The sequence below is a fragment of the Triturus cristatus genome, chromosome 3_2, assembly GCF_964204655.1.
Source record: "Triturus cristatus chromosome 3_2, aTriCri1.1, whole genome shotgun sequence".
Classification (NCBI taxonomy): domain Eukaryota; kingdom Metazoa; phylum Chordata; class Amphibia; order Caudata; family Salamandridae; genus Triturus; species Triturus cristatus.
This window is the reverse complement of record NC_140584.1, coordinates 872,028,222-872,051,339: the sequence shown is the minus strand read 5'-3', so window position 1 is coordinate 872,051,339 and position 23,118 is coordinate 872,028,222. Positions and strand designations below refer to the sequence as shown.

Sequence of the window (23,118 nt, the reverse complement as noted above, 5' to 3'; positions counted from 1 at the left end):
TATAAGCGATCGAAGCATTAACAGAAGGGTGGTTCCAAGTCGAACATAACGTTTGTGCAACGCTTACCCGGTTAAACGGTCAGGGTTTCATGAATCGGAAACACGTCGGAGTGACGCATAAGACGTACCAGTGATTGGAAGCATTTAAAAATGGAAAGTGAAGACGGTAAACATGCGCAAGTGCAAACAAATAGACATAAATGTGATTTATGCACTCAAATGCCCTTGTGGAAAAATCTATGTTGGCAGGACTGAAAGAAAAGTGAAAACACGCATAGGAGAACACAAAAGCAACATCCGTAATAAAAATGAAAGGTCTACTGTTGCATCACATTGGATGGAAGCAAGACATAACATCACACAACTACGTTTCACCGTTTTGGAGGCACAAAAGCCACGAAAAGACATGGATCCCCAAAAAACCTTAGCACGTTCTGAATTTTATTGGACCAAAAAATTACAATCCCTACACCCCTGGGGATGAATGATCGCATTGAATTTAATTGTTTTCTCTAATTTCCAAAATTACATCTTTGGAGGCTGACATTATCATGTTGTGATTTTGGTTTAACATGACTGTTTTCATCTATGAGTTGAAATGTCATTTTTCCATCTCTATATACTTATGAGCTTTTAATATCCATAATGTTGCTAACCATCTCATAATAAGCCTAGAACCAACGTTTGTTGAATTCTTAGTTTTCTTCTTTTTTTTGTATACATGGACTCTTTTTACGTTTATCTGTATGCATGGACTCTTTCTATGTCTATTAGTTTGTTCTCGCGCACGTTTACCGTCTTCACTTTCCATTTTTAAATGCTTCCAATCACTGGTACGTCTTATGCGTCACTCCGACGTGTTTCCGATTCATGAAACCATAACCGTTGCACGAACGTTGTGTTCGACTTGAAACCACCCTTCTGTTAATGCTTCGATCGCTTATATTTGCCTGTCTAGCTGCACTGCATGTTCACTAGTTTAAGCACTAAAACTTTCGCCGTATAAACCTGGAACGTAGGTTATGTCTCGATGACTATCATTAGCGCGTTCACTTCCTTACCGCGATATGGCTCACTTATTTTACCTTACGTTCACTTCTTCGTAGCACAGCTTTTAATACTCGCGCATGCTCACCGTTATCACTTCTTTTTTCAATAATGCCAGAGTTAGTCCAACACAGACACTTGTTATTCATCACCCAATGTGTATCTGTTGTATGAAACGAACACTATGTTTAATCGTAACCGTTTTCGCAATTAGACTGTGACCGTGAGCACCAGACAGTTCACTTTTTGCACCATGTTTATCGATTATTTTTTGACGCTTCGTTCACAAACCGAATCTTCTCATCTTGAGACTTAAATCTTATTCTTGCATGACTCGCATGATTTCACGCTCCAAACAATAGTATGCCTTTTTTCAGGACTGAAGTTTGAATCGCCCTTTTTGTTCTTTGCAGTAATGACAACAAAGTCCCCTAAAGAAGGGTCATGATTAGTCCCGAAATGCATTGGGTTTATTAACATTGTTAACAAAGTTGGATGATATATTCCCAATTGGACAATGAATGAATTTTGCATGAAGTTTAAATGCAATTATCATTGAAAATAAATTCAGTCGAAGACTACCAATTACTTGCTATAAGATTTTTTAAATCACATCATTAAAGTTTTGCAAACGGCAATTCAGTTGCCTATGAAAATGTGCTCACACCAGCTGAAGGAACCCTTCCTTCATGCACTTTCATATAGATGTTAACCTACAGACGCCATCGGACTGGCGCCTTGGTGTTTGATGCACAATCCAGAACTATTAGATAACTTGGTTCAACCACCCTATAAAACAGAGTGCACGTTGGCACCAATCTGCTAGTTCTAGCTGCCACTGCTTGTGTTCGTTAACAGTGGTTGTTAACCCTGCTGCAAACTGAGTGTTCAATAAAGTTAACAAAGCAGAACGACCTCTCGTCAGGTCAGAGGTCATGAGACGTCACACCACCTACCGCCATTGTTAAGGAACAGAGGCCAGATGGTGATTCTAGACGTCAGTGCTGGGCTACTTTTTGGGACGTAGCATCACCATAACGCCAGGAGCAGCGGAATTCCCATTCTGCACCCTTGATCCCTGAGGATATCACAGAGAAAATCCTCTGTCCCATCCCTGAGCTCCTCAACTGGCACCGATTTGCTGCGGCATCACTAGGGGAAGGGCCACAGGTGGAAGCTACAGAAACTAACTGGGCTTCCAAGGCTTTCTTTTCCTTCAGTTGTTTTCATGACGCCTGAGAACAGGGGTAGCAAAGCCATTGTTAGGGGTAAGAAACCTAAGGAAGCAGCGACCCCTGGTTGCTTTTAATGGGCGTCTGTGCCTCTCACCACCACACTACTGTGAATCCACGCACACATACAGAACTTGTTGTACCCTAGAAACACTTGCAGTGTTTTTACATAAGGATGATGAAAACCCCGGAATGGCCTCAAACATTTCTTCCGGAAGCTTTCCGTTTTGTCTTTGGCAGAGAATGATCCCTTATTGACTGGTAATCCCCTCCCCCCTCCCAAAAAAATGAGTGGCATTTCCATTTTCTGGGTTGATCTGAATTGGGCCTACTTTTTTATATTTAACTAAACGTACATATTCTTCTGGAAACTAGGCTAACTGATGTGTAATAAGTGAGTGGGCACTTTTTATGTGTGTTTTGCACACTCAGTCGCTTACAACAGCGCTGATATTTCCAGTAATATATACATGTTGTAAACCAGTGAGTCCAGCTGGTCCCTATAATGTGGTATCCCTGTAAATAATGTTCTCAATTTAGCATGTCTTCGTATCCCAATGGTTCTTCCATCCCACAAAAAAAAAATGATATCACAGGCTGTAAAGGTCCCTCCCTTTAGTGAGGGGGTGCCATAAGGAATCTGCTGTACAAATCTCTTACCATAAAACCAGGACACAGCAATGGATTCCAAGAGCACCACCGTCAGCACTGCCGGGCCAGTGGCATATTCTTCAAAGAGCTTCACCACGTACGCCCCACCCTGGGAAAGAGATGGCATCAGCGACTTTAAGCAATATGGCACCCTCTTATATGCACAACACTAAATACTATGGAGGTAACAGATACTGCACCACCCACTCCGACAATATAGGCCAGAGATAAGGTTTTCTATGTGACCATACTTGCTGACTCCTTGTAGGACCCTGAAACTTACATAGGACTTTGCTGCTTTCCTTTCCTCTTTGGCCACCACCATCTTGTGTTTTAAGAAGTTCAGTTGGGGTAATATCGCCTTCAGCTCTGTTATCCTCTTGTGTGATTTGCTTACTATTGATGGGGAGCCGTGTTCTGATACCCACAACGAAGCCTCTGATGGACAAAGGTGCAACCTCCCCCTACTCTATATCGTGTGATTCCGCCCTCTAACGTGGTCCTCCCAGTCGTATTTGGACTGAACCAGTGCATCCCTGTGACAGATACACACTCTGCGTCCAGCTTTCTCTCTCTAGGATCCGCTGCAGTTGCAGGATAGGGATTAGGCCAGTTGGAGGACTTTGTAGCCTTTTTAAACCTGTGTTGCAGCAGTGGGAAGGAAATGTCAATCGGGTACTTACGTATGTCAGGGTGCTCAGCGCCCCCAAAAAGCAGACCGAGATGAAGCCGAGCACGAGTAGCTCCCTGCGTTTCCCCCAGACATGTGGGAACTCGTCCAGTAAGGCAGTGATCACTCCCTCAAGACCTGCAAACTGGGCCGCCAAAAAAATGAGAGGAGACAGTGAGACAGGACTGTTAAAATATATATCTGCCTAAGTCCCAGGGTATAAGAAGAAGCCTATGCCCTTATCGGGAGCTGGACACTGCCTCTGCCAACTAGGACAAAGGGGCTGCAAAAACCACAGTTTAGCGTTTACCAGAGCATCGGCTAAATTGTCAAGTATTTAGCCAAATACTGTGATAAATGGATTACTTAAATATTCATAGCTCCAAACCTGATAAATCTACTTTATAGGAACAATAACGTACACCTTCATATAGAATAGCTTTTTTGCTCTTGCTATTATTTTGATCAGCACAATTTCAAGTGGGCTACACATAGGTAAACATAACAGTATTCTACCAGAGTCCAACAGTTGAAATTTGGCCTGGAACTGGCAGGACACTTTTTACAGCACAAAGTTGAAAATACACCAATCCCAATTAAAAACTCTGCGTGGTCCTCTATACGTCAGACATTAGTCACCTTACACAACTTTCCAGCAGGCCAAGAGAATGAATGAATGAATGACTGCCTCTAAACGCTAGAGCTGTTGGTGTACACAGGTCATCGGGGTTGCTATTCTTGCTTTACTAGACGCTACACAATGCCCAGCCGTGCACAGTTACAAAGTGAAGGGCTGTAGAGCGCTGTCAAGGCCAGTAAGGTTAGAGCATCATCGTTCTAATACCTTCCAGTGTACAAGGGACCCCCAGGGGGCCATGCGCCACGGGAAACGCTGCATTGTAAATATGGAAAAGTGAGAAAAAGTGGTGGTGGCAGATTTGGGGTGATTGATATGAGGCTGTGCATTGTGGTAAAGCAAAGGGAATACAAATTAAAAGAGATAGGTTCAAAACAAGGTACTAATGCATGCAGTGCAGGATTGCCGTGTGGAAGGAGCTGAAAAGAGATGGCAGTCGGGGGACTTGAGTTAAGTGTCAGAACGATGAGGCCTGACAATGAACTGGGAGTAGGTGATAGAAACATTAATGGCAGGGTTGCGGAGTGGTAGGAGTTGAAAAAGGATGGCTGTCGGGGCACTGGAGTTAAGTGTCAGAGCTATGAGGCCGGGGGCATGGCCAAGCCGACGATGGCAATGGCCGCTCGGCGTTGAAGCTCCGGCGCCTGATGCCCGTATTAACGCCGAAACAGCAGTAATCCTTTGTCGCCACTTACTCAAAACTCTGCCGAGGCCACCTGGAGTGTGCCAGGACCCCTTCTGCTGCCGAAGACGAGACGAGGGGGCTTCCTTGGACCAGAGCTCCAAATAACGACATAAGGAGGTGCGCAGTGCAGGCCCAGCCCGCCTCGGAGGCCCCGTGGAGACAGGGTCCTCGGGTAAGCCTAAGGCCGGAGTAGCGGAACTCCGCTGGTCCCCACTGCTGCCCGTCCGTGGTTGCCTGGACCGGATTGCTGGAGTGACGGGCTCCGTTCTGGCGTGAGGACCGGCCCTGCTGCCTCTGCCATATCTGCGACCGGATGAGTGAGGTGAGGCAGGGGTAGGGTGACCAGACGTCCCCGTTTTCCCAGGACGGTCCCCGTTTTTGGGAAAGTGTCCCCGTGTCCCGACACTTTTCTCCAAGTGACTCAAATGTCCCTGTTTTCAAACAGTGTCCCAGTTAAACACAGAAATGTCCCTGTTTTTCATTGTTCCGGTTAAGCATGCACGCGCATGCTCTCTTTGCACTGTTTACGGCATGTGTCGTCACTGATGTGAGCGCTGTAGCAAGAAGGGAAATCCTTTGAAGAAAGACATTTTACACGCAGCGCCACCTACGTCATCGTGCCAGCCAAAGTTTCTACTTTAGATAAAACAATATTTCTTCGTCCTGTAGTTTGTATTCATAGCCATACAAAATTTTCAGTAGCCCTTATGCATACCATGCAAGGATTAATGCATTGCTCATTGCATGTTTTATTCCTAACCAATTGATGCATGCTCTGTGTTCTCCATATCAAAGCTATGACTTGACCTTTCGACTGACCTTTCAGATCACGGCAAACTGTTTAGCTGGAAAGGACTTAAAGGAGCAGGGTTAACGCCTGTGGAAGAGGCGAGCAGCGCTGCTCGAGCTTTTTGCTCAGGTCTTCACACTATTGCACTATGAGATGATACCAATGGCTAGAGTGCACTATACATACCCCAGTAAGATAACATGACATCCCAGCAGTGACCACGCAAATGTGGGAGGACTGTGTGGTCGACCAGCCTTTGCGACCCTTAAGACCCTAAGGCAGTAATACCTGGAGATAAATGTTTTTTTTTTTACATTGGTCCATGGCTGCCACTTGGCAATTTAGCATTCCGCAGTTTACCTCCCATGCTTTTCTGTCATGAGCAACTAAGCAACATTGGTGAGTTGTACTTTACGTGGTGCTGACGCTCAGCTAACGAAACGAGCATTGATAAAGCTAGTAAATCTGGCGTTTGCTAGCCTGTGATGTCTTATTGATTTTTGGCAAATATATGCTATAGTCCTTAAAAGTGTAAATGTAATATAAAGTACTAATGCTGCTGTGTAAAGGAGAGGGGTGCCAATAAAAGACCGCGGATTTGTTGTCTGTAATGCTTCATCTCGGTCTGTGGAGGGAGCTGTCATTGTAGTCCTTTTTCTATGTCTATGACAGCTGTCAAATAGTCCTACTTTTATGTCGAGGGATACTGCAAACCATAGTCCTACTTCTATGTCTATGACCTGTCCCCGTTTTTTGTTTTGAGAATCTGGTCACCCTAGGCAGGGGGCAGAGGGCTAGGCCCGCCTGCTCCAGACCTTTTCCTACGCTATTGCTGCGCGGACCTCTGCCAGTTCCTCGGGGCCCGCTGCTCTCTCGTAGATCCCCTCCTCCCTACCTTGGACATTACTGGGCACCATGTGGGGCCGTGGGGGAGCTGCACTCGGCGGTGGCCTTTTTCCTTTTCCTTTATGCGCTACAAGTATGAGCCATAATCCTGGGGTGATAATCGGCTACATTACTTTGAGGCACCCTCTCACGCCATCGCCGGTGGCACGCTGCATATGGTGGGTCTACGGTTGCGGCTCCCCGCGCCCTCCTTGGTCCTGTCCCATTTGGGTGCGCTGCTGGAAACGGCTCGAGGCCCGGAAGACTGCTATGCCGGACCACCGCCATATTTGCGCACTAGAACACTCCTAAGGCCCGGTGGGGTTTGAATGTTGGTTGGCAGCCCGTGTTAACCCCCTCCCCATTGAGGACAACAATACTACCCCGGCTCATGGAGGAGGAGTCCGGTGATTGCCGCTTTGAGGAGCATCAGCAAATTTCAGGGACTACTATACCGGGGACGGGTCTGCTGAGAGCCTGCTATGTTGTACTGCTCTACAGACCGCACCATCAAAGTCACCAGTAAAACTCTGACTAGGGGTGGGGGTATACCTAATCACCGTTGCAGGGGATCTGGTCCTTTCCAACGCCTGCTCCGACTCTGGTGCGGGCTCTCTTCCGGCTGCAGCACCCGCTGTTATACATCACAGCCGTGGGTCGGGGAGACCCAAAACAGAGCAAGATTACATTCGAAAATGTAGGGCCCAGAACATACGGACCCACCACAGTCCATAGACAGGGCTGCTGCTACAATGGCGGAGTTCCGCACGGGATTTCGTGGCATAGATGCACGGCTTGACACTCTTTCCTCCAGGCTTGACAGGATGGGAGAAAGGCTGGATGGGCATAATACCAGACTCAACGAGGCCGAGCAAAGAATATCTGCCCAAGAAGACCGGACTAGTGATACGATGCACAGGCTTGAACGGGTGGAGAGACTGGTAACAGTAGCAATAAAGAACGAGGACCTCGAGGCCAGATCGCCCAGAAATAATATCCGTATCATGGGCCTGGCAGAATCCACAAACATGGGATGCCCAGAACCTTTCCTTGAAACCATGCTGACAGAGCTGTTTGGCGCCGAGCACTTCTCCAGAAATGTTGTGGTGGAGCGGGCACATTGATCCCTGGGCCCACAGCCACCGCCCGGAAGCCCTCCATGCTCCATTATATCGTGCTTGCTTAATTACAGGGACCGTTATGTTTGTTATGTTATGTTACACCATTTATAAAGCGCACAGCTGCCCCAGCAAAGGGACGTCCCGGCGCTAACAGCAGTTTCCAAAGGAGTTCCGGTTAGTCCATGGGGAAAAGAAAAGTCTTGATAGCTTTCCGGAAGGATGTCAATGAGTCTAAGCTGGGGATTTTCAAAGGAAGGGAATTCCACAGCTTAGCAGCAAGGAGTCGGAAGGACCTACCACCTGCTCTGGTACGCTTAACACGTGGAACTGACGCCAGAACCAATTCGGAAGATCGCAGTGGGCGAGCCTGAACATAGGGAGTAATCAGTCCCGACAAAATCTCAGGTGTGGAAGACTTTAAAATTTTAAAGGTAAGACATAAAGATTTGAATTCAACTCTTTTAGGGATAGGGAGCCAGTGAAGGCGGCGGACCGCGTCTCTGCCAGAGCACGTTCTAGAGAGTCCAAGTAAAGATCGTGCGGCAGTGTTTTGAACACGCTGCAGACGGTTCAATTCCGCTTTATTGGCTCCTAGCAGCAGGGAGTTCGCATAATCTAGTCTGGCTAAGACAGTGGCCTGAACTATAAGTGGGCGTGTGGTCGCGTTAAAAAACCCCAAAATGGGCTTCAGTCCACGTAGAAGGCCAAAACAGGTGCCTGCAGTTTTTTTGGTGTGATCTTGGAAACCAAAGGTGGAATCGAGCCAAAGGCCAAGGTTCTTTACCACCAGTTTGGGGGTAGGGGCAGTGCCCAATGAGGATGGCCACCACTGAGTGTTCCAGAGTCCCTTGTCCTTCCCCACCAGTAACACCTCGGATTTGTTTGCATTGAGCTGAAGACAGTTCTCCGTAAGCCAGCCAGCCACCGCCTCAAATCCTTTGCGGAACTGGGGGCCACCGTTGGTCTGATCAGCAGAGAGGGCCACCACCATCTGGGTGTCGTCCGCATATGAAACCAAACTAAGACCGTGGTCGCGTGCAACCACTGCCAAAGGCTGAACATAGAGGTTAAACAGAGCCGGACTTAAGGCCGAGCCCTGCGGGACTCCCTGCTTAATATGCTGGATGGAAGAAGCAAAAGGGGGAGCATAAACCTGAAAAGATCTATCTGACAGGAAAGAGCGGAACCATTCCAGAGCTAAATCTTTTACTCCAGCTTCCTCAAGCCGGCGCAGTAAGATCTTATGAGAGACCGTGTCAAACGCGGCACTCAGATCGAGCAAAATAAGTGCCGCAGTTTGACCTTCATCTAGAATGGACCGCAAATGCTCACTAACCGCCAGGAGAGCTGTTTCGGTGCTGTGGCCAGCGCGGAAACCATTCTGAGACCGGTCCAAGATCTTACTATTGTTTAGAAAGTCAGAGAGGACTTTATTCATGTGGGCCTCAGCCACTTTAGCAACCCAGGGCAAGAGAGAGATAGGACGAAAATTTTCGGGTTTAGTGGGATCCAGTGATGGTTTCTTGAGCAGTGGGAGCACTTTAGCTTGCTTCCAGGGCGTAGGGACTACTGCCGTGCTAAAAGAGGAATTGATGGTCTGTAATAGTGGAGTGAGAAGTACAGATAGGCACTCCCTAAACTGAGCCGGTCTCATGGGGTCATGGGCCAGACTTAACTTTGGCACTCAAAGTGAGAAACTCCTCCTCAGAAATGGGGGGAATGACCTTTAATATGGCATTAGGGATAGATGTAAAAGGCTTCTCTAGAACCCTAGAACAGTTGGGGAAGGATTTATAAATGGTTTCTACTTTTTGTACAAAGTAGGAGGCCAAATCCTCACAGTATTGTGCCGAAGTGATAGGAGAGGTAGATGGATCCTTCCTCTTTTTAAAATCACTCAGAATCTTAAAAATACATTTGGTGGGATTGTTGCTGGAAGCTATCTGGTTAGTGATAAAGGCAGCACGTGCTGACTGTATGGCTTTATGATAACCTTTGATAGCATCCGTGATACGGTTCTTCGTCTGGCCCGGGAGAAATTACCCGTGCAATACCGGGGGACTGTGCTCTCTTTTTACCCTGAACACACCATCGCAGTGCAGGAGGCCCGATGGAAATTCCAAGAAGCTAAGCGACATCTGCGTGCCATGGGTCTCAAATACGCTATGCTCTACCCAGCAAAATTGAGAACGATAGTGAATGGCAAGTCCCGCTTCTTTGAGAATGCTACCGACACCCTAGCCTTTTGCAATCAGTGTCAGGGGACGACACGCAGGAGTCCGGCGCACTCTTTAGGGCACTCCTCTCCAGACAGACAGATGGCCACTAGCGCTGACATCTTCACTGCGGACTAAGGACACGGAACGCATTTCTAGTAAGTATCTGTTGACTAAATTGTCTATATCTGCTGTCAAATTGATATTTCTTACTTATGGCAGATTTATATCCTCTGAGGGGAACATGGTATGCTGTTTCGAAGTTTTTTATAATGCTAAAGTTACATGGATTTTTAATATGGGCATCGGGCGTCCGAGGCGTTGCCCGCCTCCCTAGGATGACTCCTGTTCCAATTCTGTTGGGGTTTTTTCTATCTCCCTTTTTTTCGGGATTTCGGGGGAGGGATTGTGTTCTCGGGGCCCTTGGGCCCAGGTGTGGGAGGTGGGTGGTTTTTGCGTTCTTTATGTAATGTGATGTTTTTTGATTTGATGTATTGGCAATGTGTGTTTTTTTCCTCCTATGTTCCCCTCTGTAGGTTCCCCTTTTTGCTGCTCCCGATTGGTGTCACGGAAACTGGATAGGCAGGTACAAACTTCTTTCTCTATGGGTATGGCTGTGGGCCCAGTGGTAGATGCTAAACTTGTACCTGGAATGTCCGGTGGCTCAATAATCCAAGAAAAAGTTAATTGGCATTGGCGTGTCTCTGACCGTGTTAGACCTGGCACATTGGCGTGGGTCTCCCTTCCATTTTTCGCTGATGCCTCATGTATTTTTGCTGGTGTTAGTTGCTCAGGGCACTGTGCCACTGCTGACCAGTGCCACAGTGCAAGTGCTCCCTATTGTAAATTAATGTATAATTTGTGATTCCATGATTGGCTGATTTGGTTTACTTGTCAGACCCTAGTACAGTGCACCAGGAGTGCTCCAGGGCTGTACTTGCCTTCCACAATGCTGGCTCCACCTCCTGTGGGGCATCTGATGTTTCTGCCCTACACTGTGAAAGGAAAGGAGAAGTCTGGTAAACAGAGTGCTCAGGAACTGGTTTGGACTAGGCAAAGGCCCCTCTGCCCTCAGAGGACAAAGGATTTTGGGGTATAAGTATTGGGACCCTGATCCCAAGAATGTAGATCACTTTGGGAAAACAAGAAGAACACTCTGCTGAGGAGAGGAACCAAGAAGAAGCTGAGGAGGAACTATCCCTGAAACTGGGGGATTGGCCTGCTGTGGTTGCCTACTGCCAAAGAGAGGAGAAAGGAACTTTGTGTGTACTTTTGCTCAACTTGTGAAGGATCTCCAAGGGCTTGGAAAAGAGCTTGCCTCCTGCTGAAGTCTCAGGAACAACAGACTTCACCCCCCAGCTCCCCAGAGTTCTTTGGAAGTGTCTGCTGCTGTTGTTGGGCCTTCTGAGGGACTGCATGTCGCAAGGAGCTGGAAGTGCGACTCAAGAAGGAGAAGCGTGCCGCCGTCGGAGCTGTTGTCGTCGCATCTCGTAAAGTGTGTCGTCGCTGCAGCATAGCATCGAGCGGAAGCGTCTCGCATCATCCAGGAAGTGTCTCGCAACGCCGCAGAAGCGTGTCGCCATCCCAGCCATCGTAGCTGACGCATTGCACCGCATCAAGAGAAGGTTCTCGTATCGAGGAAGAAGCGTGTCGCCATCGTAGTTGTCGCATTGCACCGCATCAAGAAAAGCACTTTGCATCCACGGAGAAGCGTGCCGCCATCGGAGCCGCTGTCGTCGCATCGCGCAAAGGGGTGTCACAGCTACAATATCGCATCGAGCGCAAGCGTCTTGCAAACGTCGGAGAAGAGTGTCGCTGCCAAGGCCGCTGTCGTTGCATCGCATAAAGGGTGTCGCCGCTGCATCGAGTCGAGTCTTCTCGCAACATCGGAGAAGCGTGCCGCATCTGGAAGATCTTCACGTCTTTATTTCTTTGCATCAAAAACTTCATCGCATCAACATCGTTGCAAAACTTTCGTTGCCCTGCGTGTCGCATCCAAAAGGTACATTGACTTAAAGTGTCGCATCTAAGAACTTAAGAGAACTAAGCAAAATTCTACCATCTAAAGTAAAAGTATTGTGTGTTTTTGTCGTTAAATGGTCTTGTGGTAAATCTATATAAAGAATGCTTATTTTATAAAACCTGGGTGGTGTTCATCTGTAGTGTTGTCACGTGGTTACTGTATGTGTTCACAAATGCTTTACACACTGCCTCAGAGATAAGCCTGGCTGGTCATGCCAAGCTACCAAGGGAGTGAGCAGGAGTTATTTTAGGAGTGTACCCCCTTACCCTGACTAGAGGAGGAGGTTCCTATTTGTCACAAGTGAATACCTGTGCCAACTAGAGAACCCCATGTCTAACAGACGGCATGATGTAAGTATAGTGTTTCTGCAGAAAACTAATCTGCCAGTGCAGGGGACCCCCCCCTTGACATCCTCCCGGGCTCCCCACTGGTCTTACTCCTGTGGGGTCTATCTTCTCATTCACCGCTCCCTCTCGTATACACACAAAGAGACCATATCAGACGCTCAGTGTCGGTATCTGTTGGTACTGGGCACTCTGCTGAGCAACACAGTGCTTTTTCTTAAATTATACACGACCAATGTGGACGATCCTAGCTTCTTTGAGGTACTTCATGTCCTTCTCAATCGTTATGATTATGATGCAATTTTTCTAGGGGGAGACTTGAATCTTTGGCTTGAACAGACACTTGACTCATCTAATCCACTCGCCACATCGAAGGCGCGCTCTCTGGCATCGATGAGGGACCTCATCCACTCTTTGAGCCTGCGCAACCTCTGGCGTCTGGAGCACACACCATCCTCTGACCTCTGGTTACACCTTTCACTCTGCACCTCACTCCACACATACCCGCATAGACTATATTTTATCTGATGCGCTAGGTTGCCGCTGGGCCAAGGGTATAACCACCCTACCGCGTACTCTGTCAGATCTTCTTCACCTGTGTATCCCGCACTCGACTGGGTGGGAACGTAGATGGTCATTCCCAGTCTCTGCCTTACTAGACGAGGTCTTCCGGTCGGAGGTACAGGAGGCCATCACTGAATATTTTGGCCTGAATACGGGCACGGTGGATCACTACTCAACTTTGTGGGATGCCTTTAAGGCTTACATTCGGGGTGTTGTTATTTCCAAACAGGCGGGGGTACTATGTGCGATTCGAAGGAGCCTCGCCAAAGTCAAAGCTGAATTAGCATTATTGGATGCTGCATCACCAGAGCCGCGAACACAGAGTAAATAGAGTGCTCTCATTCTGGAGTTTAATGACCATGCTGATAGGGAGGCTTCACTGCTTGGGAAGCATTTCATGGCCCATAGATACAGGGAGGGGGAAAGCCCCGGGAAAACACTGGTGCGCCCTATCAGGGGGGCTGGACACATAGCGGCAATAAACCAGGAGGATGATATGGCAGCTACGTACGATGCTGACATATTAGCGGAACTAGTAGCATATTACCGCTCTCTCTACTCTACCACTCTCCCCAAAGATGTTTTTCAACAATTGGCATACTTAGAGGAGGTAGCCATGGTGTGGCTCACTAGAGGTCAGGCGGATTTCCTGGCGGACCCTTTCACAGTGGGCGAAATTACACTTGCTATTGATGCCCATACAGGCTCTAAAGCTCCGGGACTCAATGGACTCTCAGGTGCTTTCTATAAAGCCTTCAAAGACAGCCTAGCGCCACAACTTCTGGAAGTCTATGCAGAGGCCCTGGAACGGGGTACCCTTCCACCTTCTATGAGAGAGGCGGCCAGCTCTTTATTACTTGAACCGGGTAAAGAACCCACAAATTGTTCATCTTATCGCCCTATCTCCCTAATAAATTTTGACAATAAAATCCTTGCAAAAATGTTATCCACTAGATCGTCATTGTTACTGGAGCAAATTATCTCCCCAGTACAGTCGGGCTTTGTCCCACACGGTTCTACGGCCCTGAATTTAAGAACCGTCTTTTCTGTTATAAATCGTGTCAAACCTACTACTCCTGCGGCGGTGGCATTGCTGGACGCAGAAAAGGCCTTCGATTCTCTCGAATGGCCTTTTCTTATTGCTACGTTGCGTTTACTAGGCATTCCATCCAATTTTATAGCTTTGGTCGGACTGCTTTATTCGTCCCCGACTTCGAGTAAATGGCTCATTGTCATCTCCTATACCAATTACACGCTGGACACAACAGGGATGTCCGTTATCCCCATTATTAAATATTTATAATAGCATTGGACCCATTGGTTTGTCACATGCAGGAAAAACACCTGTTTCGTGGTTTACAGTTTTCTGATGGCCCCTTACTAATGTCCATGTATGCGGACGATATCCTGCTTTTTTTTAGACACCCTAACGTAAATCTACAGCTCCTATAGAAGAGATTGGCTGCTTTGGGGCTATGTCTGGTCTGATGATAAACTGGGGCAAATCAGTCTTGTTCCCCATCACAGCTGCAGCCTCAGCGGATGAGACCGAGTATTCGGTGCAGAGAGCAGATGACACCACTAAATACCTTGGGGTACATCTCCACAAAGACAAAGAACAGGTCATGCGGTTAAATTATGGGCCTGCAGTCGAGCAGCTTACTACACAGGTTGAAAAGTGGATACAATTGCCCCTATCAATGGCCAGCCGCATAGCTCTGAATAAAATGAAAGTACTGCCTCGATTCTTTAGCACCATACCCATCCCACTTACTAACGCATTCTTTCACCAACTACGGGGACTAATTATAAAACTTATATGGGCAGGACGCAGGCCGAGAATCTCCTGGGATACTCTGACGCTCCCGTATAATCGTAGGGGGTTCGCGGTCCCGGATCCCTCAACTTTATTTTTTAGTGGCACAAGCACAATATGTAAGACAAAAGAGTGTTCCAACCCGCACTCCCGGTTTAAGATTGATCTAAAAGGTTTTAGATGCTAATAATATGTTTAATAAACAATGCGTGCAGCTGTGAGTTTAGGGACCTGCCTGTGGCCCTATTGAATTAATCTATTCTATAAAGGAAACGGAGAAAGCTCTGTTCCAGTGCACAACACACTGCGTACAGCCCCTAGGGTTTCTGTCTTAAGTATGAACATTTTTTGATTCACTATTCCATTCAACAAAGTACACGTGTTCATTTGATAACATGTATTATGAATTCAGTCAAATGTCATCAACAAACAAAATATCTTCATCATAAAGAAACATGTTAAGGAAACAAGCATAACAATCATTTGAATTTGAGAAACAATATCTTCAAAACAATGTTTTGTAGCTATCAGTTGAGATGCATTTCGGATTATGAACCCTTCGTCAGGGGTATATGGTTCTTTACATTCAGGTTTGATTTGCGGCCTCCTGCCGGATCAAAAGAAAAATGAAGTAACAATGCGCTCCTAGTGTAATGTACAACATCTTAAAAATTGATTCACAATATCTGTATTTGCATTGACTACGCCATAGTGGAGAAAAGAAAAAGAAAAAACGTGCTGATGGAGTCTTCATGAACCACAAACAAAACTATCTATGCCTTAAATCATAGGTCTTCAAACTGTGGTGCGCGCCCCCCTGGGGGGGCGCAGCATCCCTCCAGGGGGGGCCGCGCACTTCAGCTTCTATTGTTGCTGTCAGGCGCCAGTCCTGTAACTCAGCCCGGGCCGCTGCAGCTCCAGCTGCTGGGGGCTCGGCTGAGAGTGTCTGGAGTCACAGGTCTTTAAAGGCCAGAGGTGCAACGATTTCGGAGGTGGTGGGGAGTGGAAGGGGGCTAATTTTTCCAGCAATAGAAAGAGTGGAGATGCAGGGGCTCTAAGAAGGGGTGAAAAACACAAAGCCTCATTAACGAGTAAATGGTCTTTTAAAGACCTGTGAAGTACAGATGCGGCTGGCAGTACCAAAACTGTCTGTGTGTGTTTGCCCGGGAAGCTGTCTCAGCCGGGGCTGACACACACTACGGGTGGGTTTGGGGGCCAGGGGGGGTGAGGGCGCTGAAGCCCTTTGAGTCCTATGGGCGTTGTGCACCTGATGTGAAGGCAATTGTATCCTCAGGTCTTAGTCAGAAGCCCAGTGGTCGAAGTGGGCGGGAGCGGAAGGGCACAGCGTGCCCCTCCTGCTTCAATTCCTAGGATTCTGTTCGCCTACTTTTTTATTCTGAAAATGCGTCCCAGGACAAATCTCCATCGTCTTTAAACAAAGCTCAGCCTTTCCTGGCGTTCGAGGACGGGCGGCAGAGAAGTAACAGGACTCTGTCTTTTCCTTCTTGCTCAGAGAAGAAAAATACAGTCCACTTCTGCTCTGCCGCTTCAGGTGCGCCCCCCCCCCCCACACTCTTTCATTCTTCCCTCTCTTTCTGTTTAGCAGTTCTTCTCTTACTGAAAACGTGACTTCAAGATTGGGTTCTAACAACTCTCTTTCCTCTCCTTTCTTTTATTTGCTCCCCTGTGAAATGGATCCAAAAAAGAAAATCATTTTTTCTGGAAATGTCGTATTTTAAATCCAAAGTGCAGCATCTGGAATAAAAGGTTAAAAATATGAAAAATAACTAAATAACTAAATAAAGTAAGACAGAGTGGTAGCAAACTGGCCAGATTGATTTTATTCACACCTAAGCACATTAGCGCCACTTTTACAGAGTTTGCCGGTGAAGCGCTATTTTTGTTTTCTTGTCTTTGTTTTCCCTGGGCTTGCAACTAGTGCACCAATCCTGGAGGTACTGCAAAGTGTGGATTGGAAAACAAAATGTGTACTGCGGCTCTGCGTCCAGGGATGTGGTCTTTTTACCATACTGCTTACGTTTTGTAAGGATATAAGCAATGGACATTGAAATGGGTCCATTCAGGGCCCTGTAGTCTTGTCTTTAACTTTTGAGGCAAAAGAACTCACTGATTTCTGAATAGTGAGTGTAAAAGCGTTAAGGTAACCATGTTGTTCCTGCTTAAATTTCACATGGCTTGCTAAATTTTGCATTCCCTATGAGTGTTTGTTTTTTCCAGGATGTTACTTTTTTCTGTAGGCCGTATATTGCTCTTTTTGCGTCATTTAAATTGAGCCTCATCCAGGTGTTTATAGTTGGCAGCAATTGGGTTGTAGTTGAAGGCAGTGTGTTTTTCTCAGTGGGGCATTATGGTGTTCAGTGGGGGAGAGGATGTGGCACTATGGCCAGAGCTGCTGAATTTGGAACTGGGGAACCAGGTTCAGCCTTAATAACCAGTCCACCAGACCACTCTCCTGAGAGAGCACAATCCCATGCTAGACCTTTGAAGGCTTCGCAAGACCTTACAAGCGCTGATGTCTTAGCACCAGCAGGTGGACCCTAGCACTGGCAAGTCTGGGTTAACCTTCAAGGTTTGTCCACCACAATCCATACTGAAGTTCACCTCCAGTCTTGCGGGCAGGCCTATGAAGCAGCACAGCCAAGAACAGTGACTGTCACTGAGGTCACAGGACCCTTGAGAAGGGCCAGCTCTAGGGCAGTGCAACCGGTGTGACCGGGCGCTGACTTTGGGTGGAGGCATTATGTTTGCAAGTATATTAAGCGTTTAAAAGTGCTTGCTGCCTCCTTCTTGGCCTCCAGCAAATTTCGGCAACAATAAAAATGTCATGATGACTCTGGTGTTTAATGTTCTTCCTAGAGAGAGATCAGAGTTTTGTCTAGTGGAAGTTTTGACTCATGGATAGGTAGTACAGAGGGTTAATGTGCCTGCTGCAAAGAACATGTACCATGCAGATCACAAAGTGCACATAATGTAAATAGGTCAGTGAGCTACTGCTTTTGAACCTTCCTGAAGATTCCATTCTCTGGCAGGTAAGAGTGAAGAGCTTTTTGTATTTTTTTAAAGCCTCGCTCCTTTCCCCTTCGTCCCAATACTAGTGGGAACGTTGGATGTTTCAAGGAGGAGCGGATTTGGCATTAATGCCATAGGTGCTGACTTTGGTTCTGGGGACCTGGGTTCGAGTCCTGGTATCGGGTCAACATCTTGTGATCCTGGGCAAAATCACTTAATTTACCAGTGACTTACGAAAAATGAATTTGACCTTGATTAAAGTCACTGGTGCTTGTTTAACATGTTCCAATTCCTATGCGGAGTCCACAAGCCTAATATAACAAATATTGTCAAGTATTCCTACCATCTGTCCTCGCTTCTTTCATAGACCAAATTTAAATGCTTTCTTGTGCAGCTATTTCTGAAGCTTTGGAAGGCGATCTTCTTTATAAGCCAACTATGCTAACAAATTGACTCTTGATGCTGCTAGAGAATAAAGATGTATATATCCTTTTGAATCACATGTGTATGATGTAAATGTCCCCTAGGCCTTCTTGGAAAACTGTGGCTGGCCTCCTACTGACATGGCAACACCTGGCCATACTCCACATAATTATGGATTTTTTAATTGTCAGAAAGCATGTTTTGTGGAACTTCTTTTTCTGATATCTTGTATAGGGGCAAGGATGTGGCGCAACAGCCAGACCTGAAGACTGTGGAGCTGGGTAGCCAGGTTCAATTCTTGATGTCTGCTCAACATCCTGTGATTCTGGGCAAATCACTAAATCTCCCTGTGCTTACAAAAAATGAATGTGTGCTTGTGTAATGTAAAAGATGCTCCTGCAAAGTGCTCCAATACATTTGGGTCATGTTCACGCTATATAAAACTGAAAAAAATATATTACAACATTTTGTGAGCACTCCCATTTCCAGGCAATGCTCAAGACTGGAAGTGGAGCACAACCTAAGGATGGCAGAAGCAAGAATCCATCCACACATTGTCTCTGTGGAGAAAAACATGCACTCCCACACCTGAGTTTTGGGAGTGTTTTTGCTAATCTATCCTAAATTTTGTGTTTTATGTGAAAAATAAAGCACCAATAATTTTTTGTGCTAATGGTTCTTTTTATTTGAACTATAGAATAAGCACATGTACTACAAAAACTTCAGTTTACTAAACACTCTTACTTTATTTAATATTATTTGCCCTATACAACCTGGGCTCTGCAGGAGGGAATGGCCATCAATGATGCAGAGTACCAGCTTCCAGAACTTTTTTATCAGGTGGTGGTGGGGGGGCTCGACGTGTAAAAAGGTTTAGATGGGGGGGCTCGGCCATCAAAAGTTTGAAGATCTCTGCCTTAAATTGTGGTGTTGCGCGTGTAAACTAAAGTGTGCCCCAATGTGATTCAATAAGGTGTTCGTGGCTCTCCTGCGAGAAGATCGGTTGTGTAATAAGCGTGCTGTTCCAAGTGCATAAAAAACCTGAGGTACAACCAAATGTCTGTGAAAATACCTTTAGAAACTACAAATGGGCAATGGAAGACCCGGAACGGACTTTATGCCCCAAAGAAAAGAATGTATCTTGAAAAGCGGCAACGTATCTATAAAGAATCAAAGTCTCAATGTCAACATGAACGTCAAGGTTACATTCAACAACAAATGTCGACTCCTCTAGAGACCTATGGTGCTCTTAACAATAAGACTGATGTGACTTGCCGAACCTGAAGAAAAAAAGAGATGAAATACTAATAAAGGACACCATTGACCGTTATCCTTCTATATAAAGGCGCGTTTTCTCCTGCACAATAAGAGTTACGAGTGGCCCTTACCTTGAAACTTTAACGGTAGAAATTCATGTTACTTGGTAAATCCCCTATATAACACAGAACAAACAAAAATTAAGGATACGTTCTTCACAGAAGCAACGTAAATGTATACGGTATGAAGCAGTCGGCTTTCTAACTCACCCGCGTCGAGCGTATGTTGTGCCAAGTCAAATGACCCCGCATACGAGAGACGTAACTGAATCATCTCCATATTTATCGCTATGACCTGCCAAGTATACCAACTTCAAATTAGCTAAATCTTTATTAGTATCAGTATCTTCACCAAAGTGATTGTTTTAAAACGTGAAAGACACGCACTAACTGAAAAAATAATTATAAAAGGAAAAGGGGGAATTTCCTATCCAAGTGATTCAACCAGCAATTCACAGTTCTCTACTCCTCAAAAACACATGACAACTATGCTGCTTGCATCGTGTCATTAGTCCCCAAGTGTGATATAAATGCCACAATGTGATAGTGAATGCCAACACAGATGTACACATAGACTGGCTGGTCACAGTTATAAAAAACATAACAATTACATTTGGAGTAATTCAGGAACAATTGGAGAGGTACAAGAAACGTTGATACCCACCAGACATACTGGAAGCAGCTAAATTATCTGTTTCTCAAATGAACTGTGGAGACTTACTTCTAAACGTCACCAAAACACAAAAAAGATGAGAGGTGTGTGTTCTGAAACACTCCCGTCAAGCAGTAAAAATCAAAAAAACGATCATGAAGAGATGGGAAATTTTGGAGCAGGAAACAGATCTACAGTATTTCTTGATAAACCTCTTTTTGCTCATACACGTTCAAAAAATCTGAAAGAAGGATAAGTTACTTACCTGTAATCCTAGTTCTCTTCCAAGGGTATCCTCATCAAAGTCATAAGCACTGAATAGTCCCGCCCATGTGCGGGGACCCCGGAAATAATAAAATTATATATGAAAAACACATATATATACAGCTCTGTATATGTATAAACACATATTATTTTTTCCAAGCAAATGCAGCCCCCATAGTAGGCTAGACAATGTAGATATAAATATCCAATAACACACTATAGGTATAATTTTTTTTTTTTTTAATGAGGTAAAAACTCATGAGAAAGAAAAGAAAACACTGTGCAAAACACAGATCCACAAAACATTGTTAGCCTTCAGGCTGCATTGCAATACAATACCATAGAGACTGAAAAGCCTTGTACAGGTAAAAACTGGCATCGTGCCTTTAAGGCAGCCCTGATTCCAATATCCCATCATGCCTCAGGGGTGACAGTTGGGTCAGTTGTTCTTTGCGGGACCATAGTCCTAAACATAAAGATATACTTCTTCCATATTTAATAATACAGTCCTCTCATTTGCCTGGGGAGGCGGGTGAGTTGCTTATGACTTTGATGAGGATACCCCTGGAAGAGAACTAGGATTACAGGTAAGTAATTTATCATTCTCTTCCAGGGGATCCTCATCAATAGTCATAAGCACTGAATAGAATAGCAAGCCCATCTTCCACCGCAGGCAAATGAGAACTGCACTATACATTGAAGATAACAACCGAAATAATCAGTTGTTGAACAGATTCCTCAAGGGGGCTTGCCCTATTTGAGTGTCTGCTCTGGTGTCCGAGTCCAGACAATAATGTCTCGTGAATGTATGGACAGATCTCCAAGTAGCTGCTTTACAGATCTCGGAGAGTGGGAGATTATTGAGAAACGCAGCAGTAGCCGCTTTCCCTTGTGTGGAATGTGCCTTAGGTAGAGGCCATAACGGTTTCTGAGCTAGCTGGTAAGCTAATTTAATGCTTGACACAATCCATCTGGCAATAGAACGTTTAGATGCTGCAAAACCTGTACGGACAACACCATAGTTTACAAACAATTGGTCAGACTTCCTGACAGCCTTAGTTCTATCTAGGTAAAATTTGAGAACTCGTTTAACATCCAAAGAATGCAACGCCCTCTCAGCTGGCGAGGAGGGGTTGGGAAAGAAAGTTGGCAGTGAGATAGACTGATTCACATGAAAGTCGGATACCACCTTAGGTAAAAATGAAGGATGAGTTCTCATCACCACCCTATTAAGGTGAAAAACCATGTAGGGTTCTTTTGAGCAGAGGGCCTGTATTTCACTCACCCTACGTGCTGAGGGGATAGCTACCAAGAAGGCTGCTTTCCACGTAAGGTGCTGTAATGTAGCCTTATGTATGGGTTCGAAAGGTGGACTCATAAGCTTTGAAAGAACCAGGTTCAGCTCCCAAGGAGGCGAGGGAGGCCTCACTGGGGGGTAAACCTTTTTAAGTCCCTGCAAAAAATCTTTTACCACTTGAATCTTATAAGAATGAATGCTGAGATGGAGAGCGCCTATAGGCCGTAATGGCCGCCAGGTGTACTTTGATGGAGGAGAATTTTAACCCCACCCTGGCTAAGTGAAGCAGATAGGGTAATATCACTTCCTCTTGACATTTCGTAGGATTATGTTGATTTTGAATACACCATAAATAAAATCTCTTCCACTTACAGAAGTATGAGTGTCTCGTAGAAGGCCTCCTAGCATCCTTCAATATGGTCATACATTCCTGGGGAAGGTTTAAATGGCCATACTGGAGGACTTCAGGAGCCATGCTGTTAAGCTCAGCGAGGGAAGGTTGGGATGGTAAATCCTCCCCTGCATCTTGGTTAGCAAGTCCGGCCTGCAAGGCAGACGCTTGTGCGGCCGGTTCGATAGGTGAAGGAGATCTGGGTACCACCACTGCCTCGGCCAGTCCGGTGCTATTAGGATCATCTTGGTGGTCGAGTGTTGCAGCTTGGTCACCACTTTCGGGATTAGCGGGAGAGGAGGAAAGGCGTACACAAATGTCATTGACCAGTCGATCAAAAGGGCATTCCCCAGAGACCCTGGTCGATAGTACCTTGAGGCGAAGCCTCTGCATTTTGTGTTGTTTTCCTCCGCGAAGAGGTCTACTTGCGGACGGCCCCACTCCTCGAAAATGTTCTCTAGCACCTCATCGTTGAGGACCCAGTCCTCTGAGTCTTGAAAATGTCGACTGAGTGAGTCCGTTTGAACGTTGAGCTCGCCTGGCAGGTGCACCGCCGTTATGGAAATGTTCCTTGCCAGGATCCAGTGCCACAGGGATTGAGCCTCCAGCGAGAGTGTCCTGGAATGAGTGCCCCCCTGCTTGTTCAGATAGTACATTGTGGTGGTGTTGTCCGTTTGTACTAAAATGGAACTCGTGCTGATTGAGGGCAGGAACCCCTTGAGGGCGAGATGTACTGCCCTGAGCTCTAGCATGTTGATGTGATATAGCTGCTCGCTGCTGGACCACAGCCCCTGAGTCTGTAGAGACCCCAGATGTGCGCCCCAACCTTGTAGCGATGCGTCGGTGATCAGCGTTTGCAATGGAGGTTCCTGATGGAAAGGAATCCCCACCTGCAGATTGCTCGACTTCAACCACCACTTGATCGACTGCCTGGCTGTTGTCGAAAGGCACACTTTGTCCTCCCACAGAGAAGACTTTTGGTCCCATTTGTTCTCTAGATCCTGTTGGAGAGGACGCATCCGCAACCTGGCGTTGGGAACTAGGAATATGCAAGATGCCATGGC

The 23,118-nt window shown here is 46.2% G+C and overlaps 1 protein-coding gene across 1 annotated transcript in view; it reads right to left on the bottom strand.

Moving 5' to 3' along the window:
* Positions 1 to 23,118, bottom strand: part of SLC6A4 (solute carrier family 6 member 4) — a 534,306-nt gene that overhangs the window by 30,662 nt on the left and 480,526 nt on the right. The window contains exons 10-11 of the mRNA XM_085649232.1: positions 3,614 to 3,745; positions 2,940 to 3,039 (exon numbers count right to left, since the gene is read on the bottom strand). Of these exons, the coding sequence (XP_085505358.1) occupies positions 2,940 to 3,039; positions 3,614 to 3,745 (232 nt within the window). The remainder of the gene's footprint in view (positions 1 to 2,939; positions 3,040 to 3,613; positions 3,746 to 23,118) is intronic.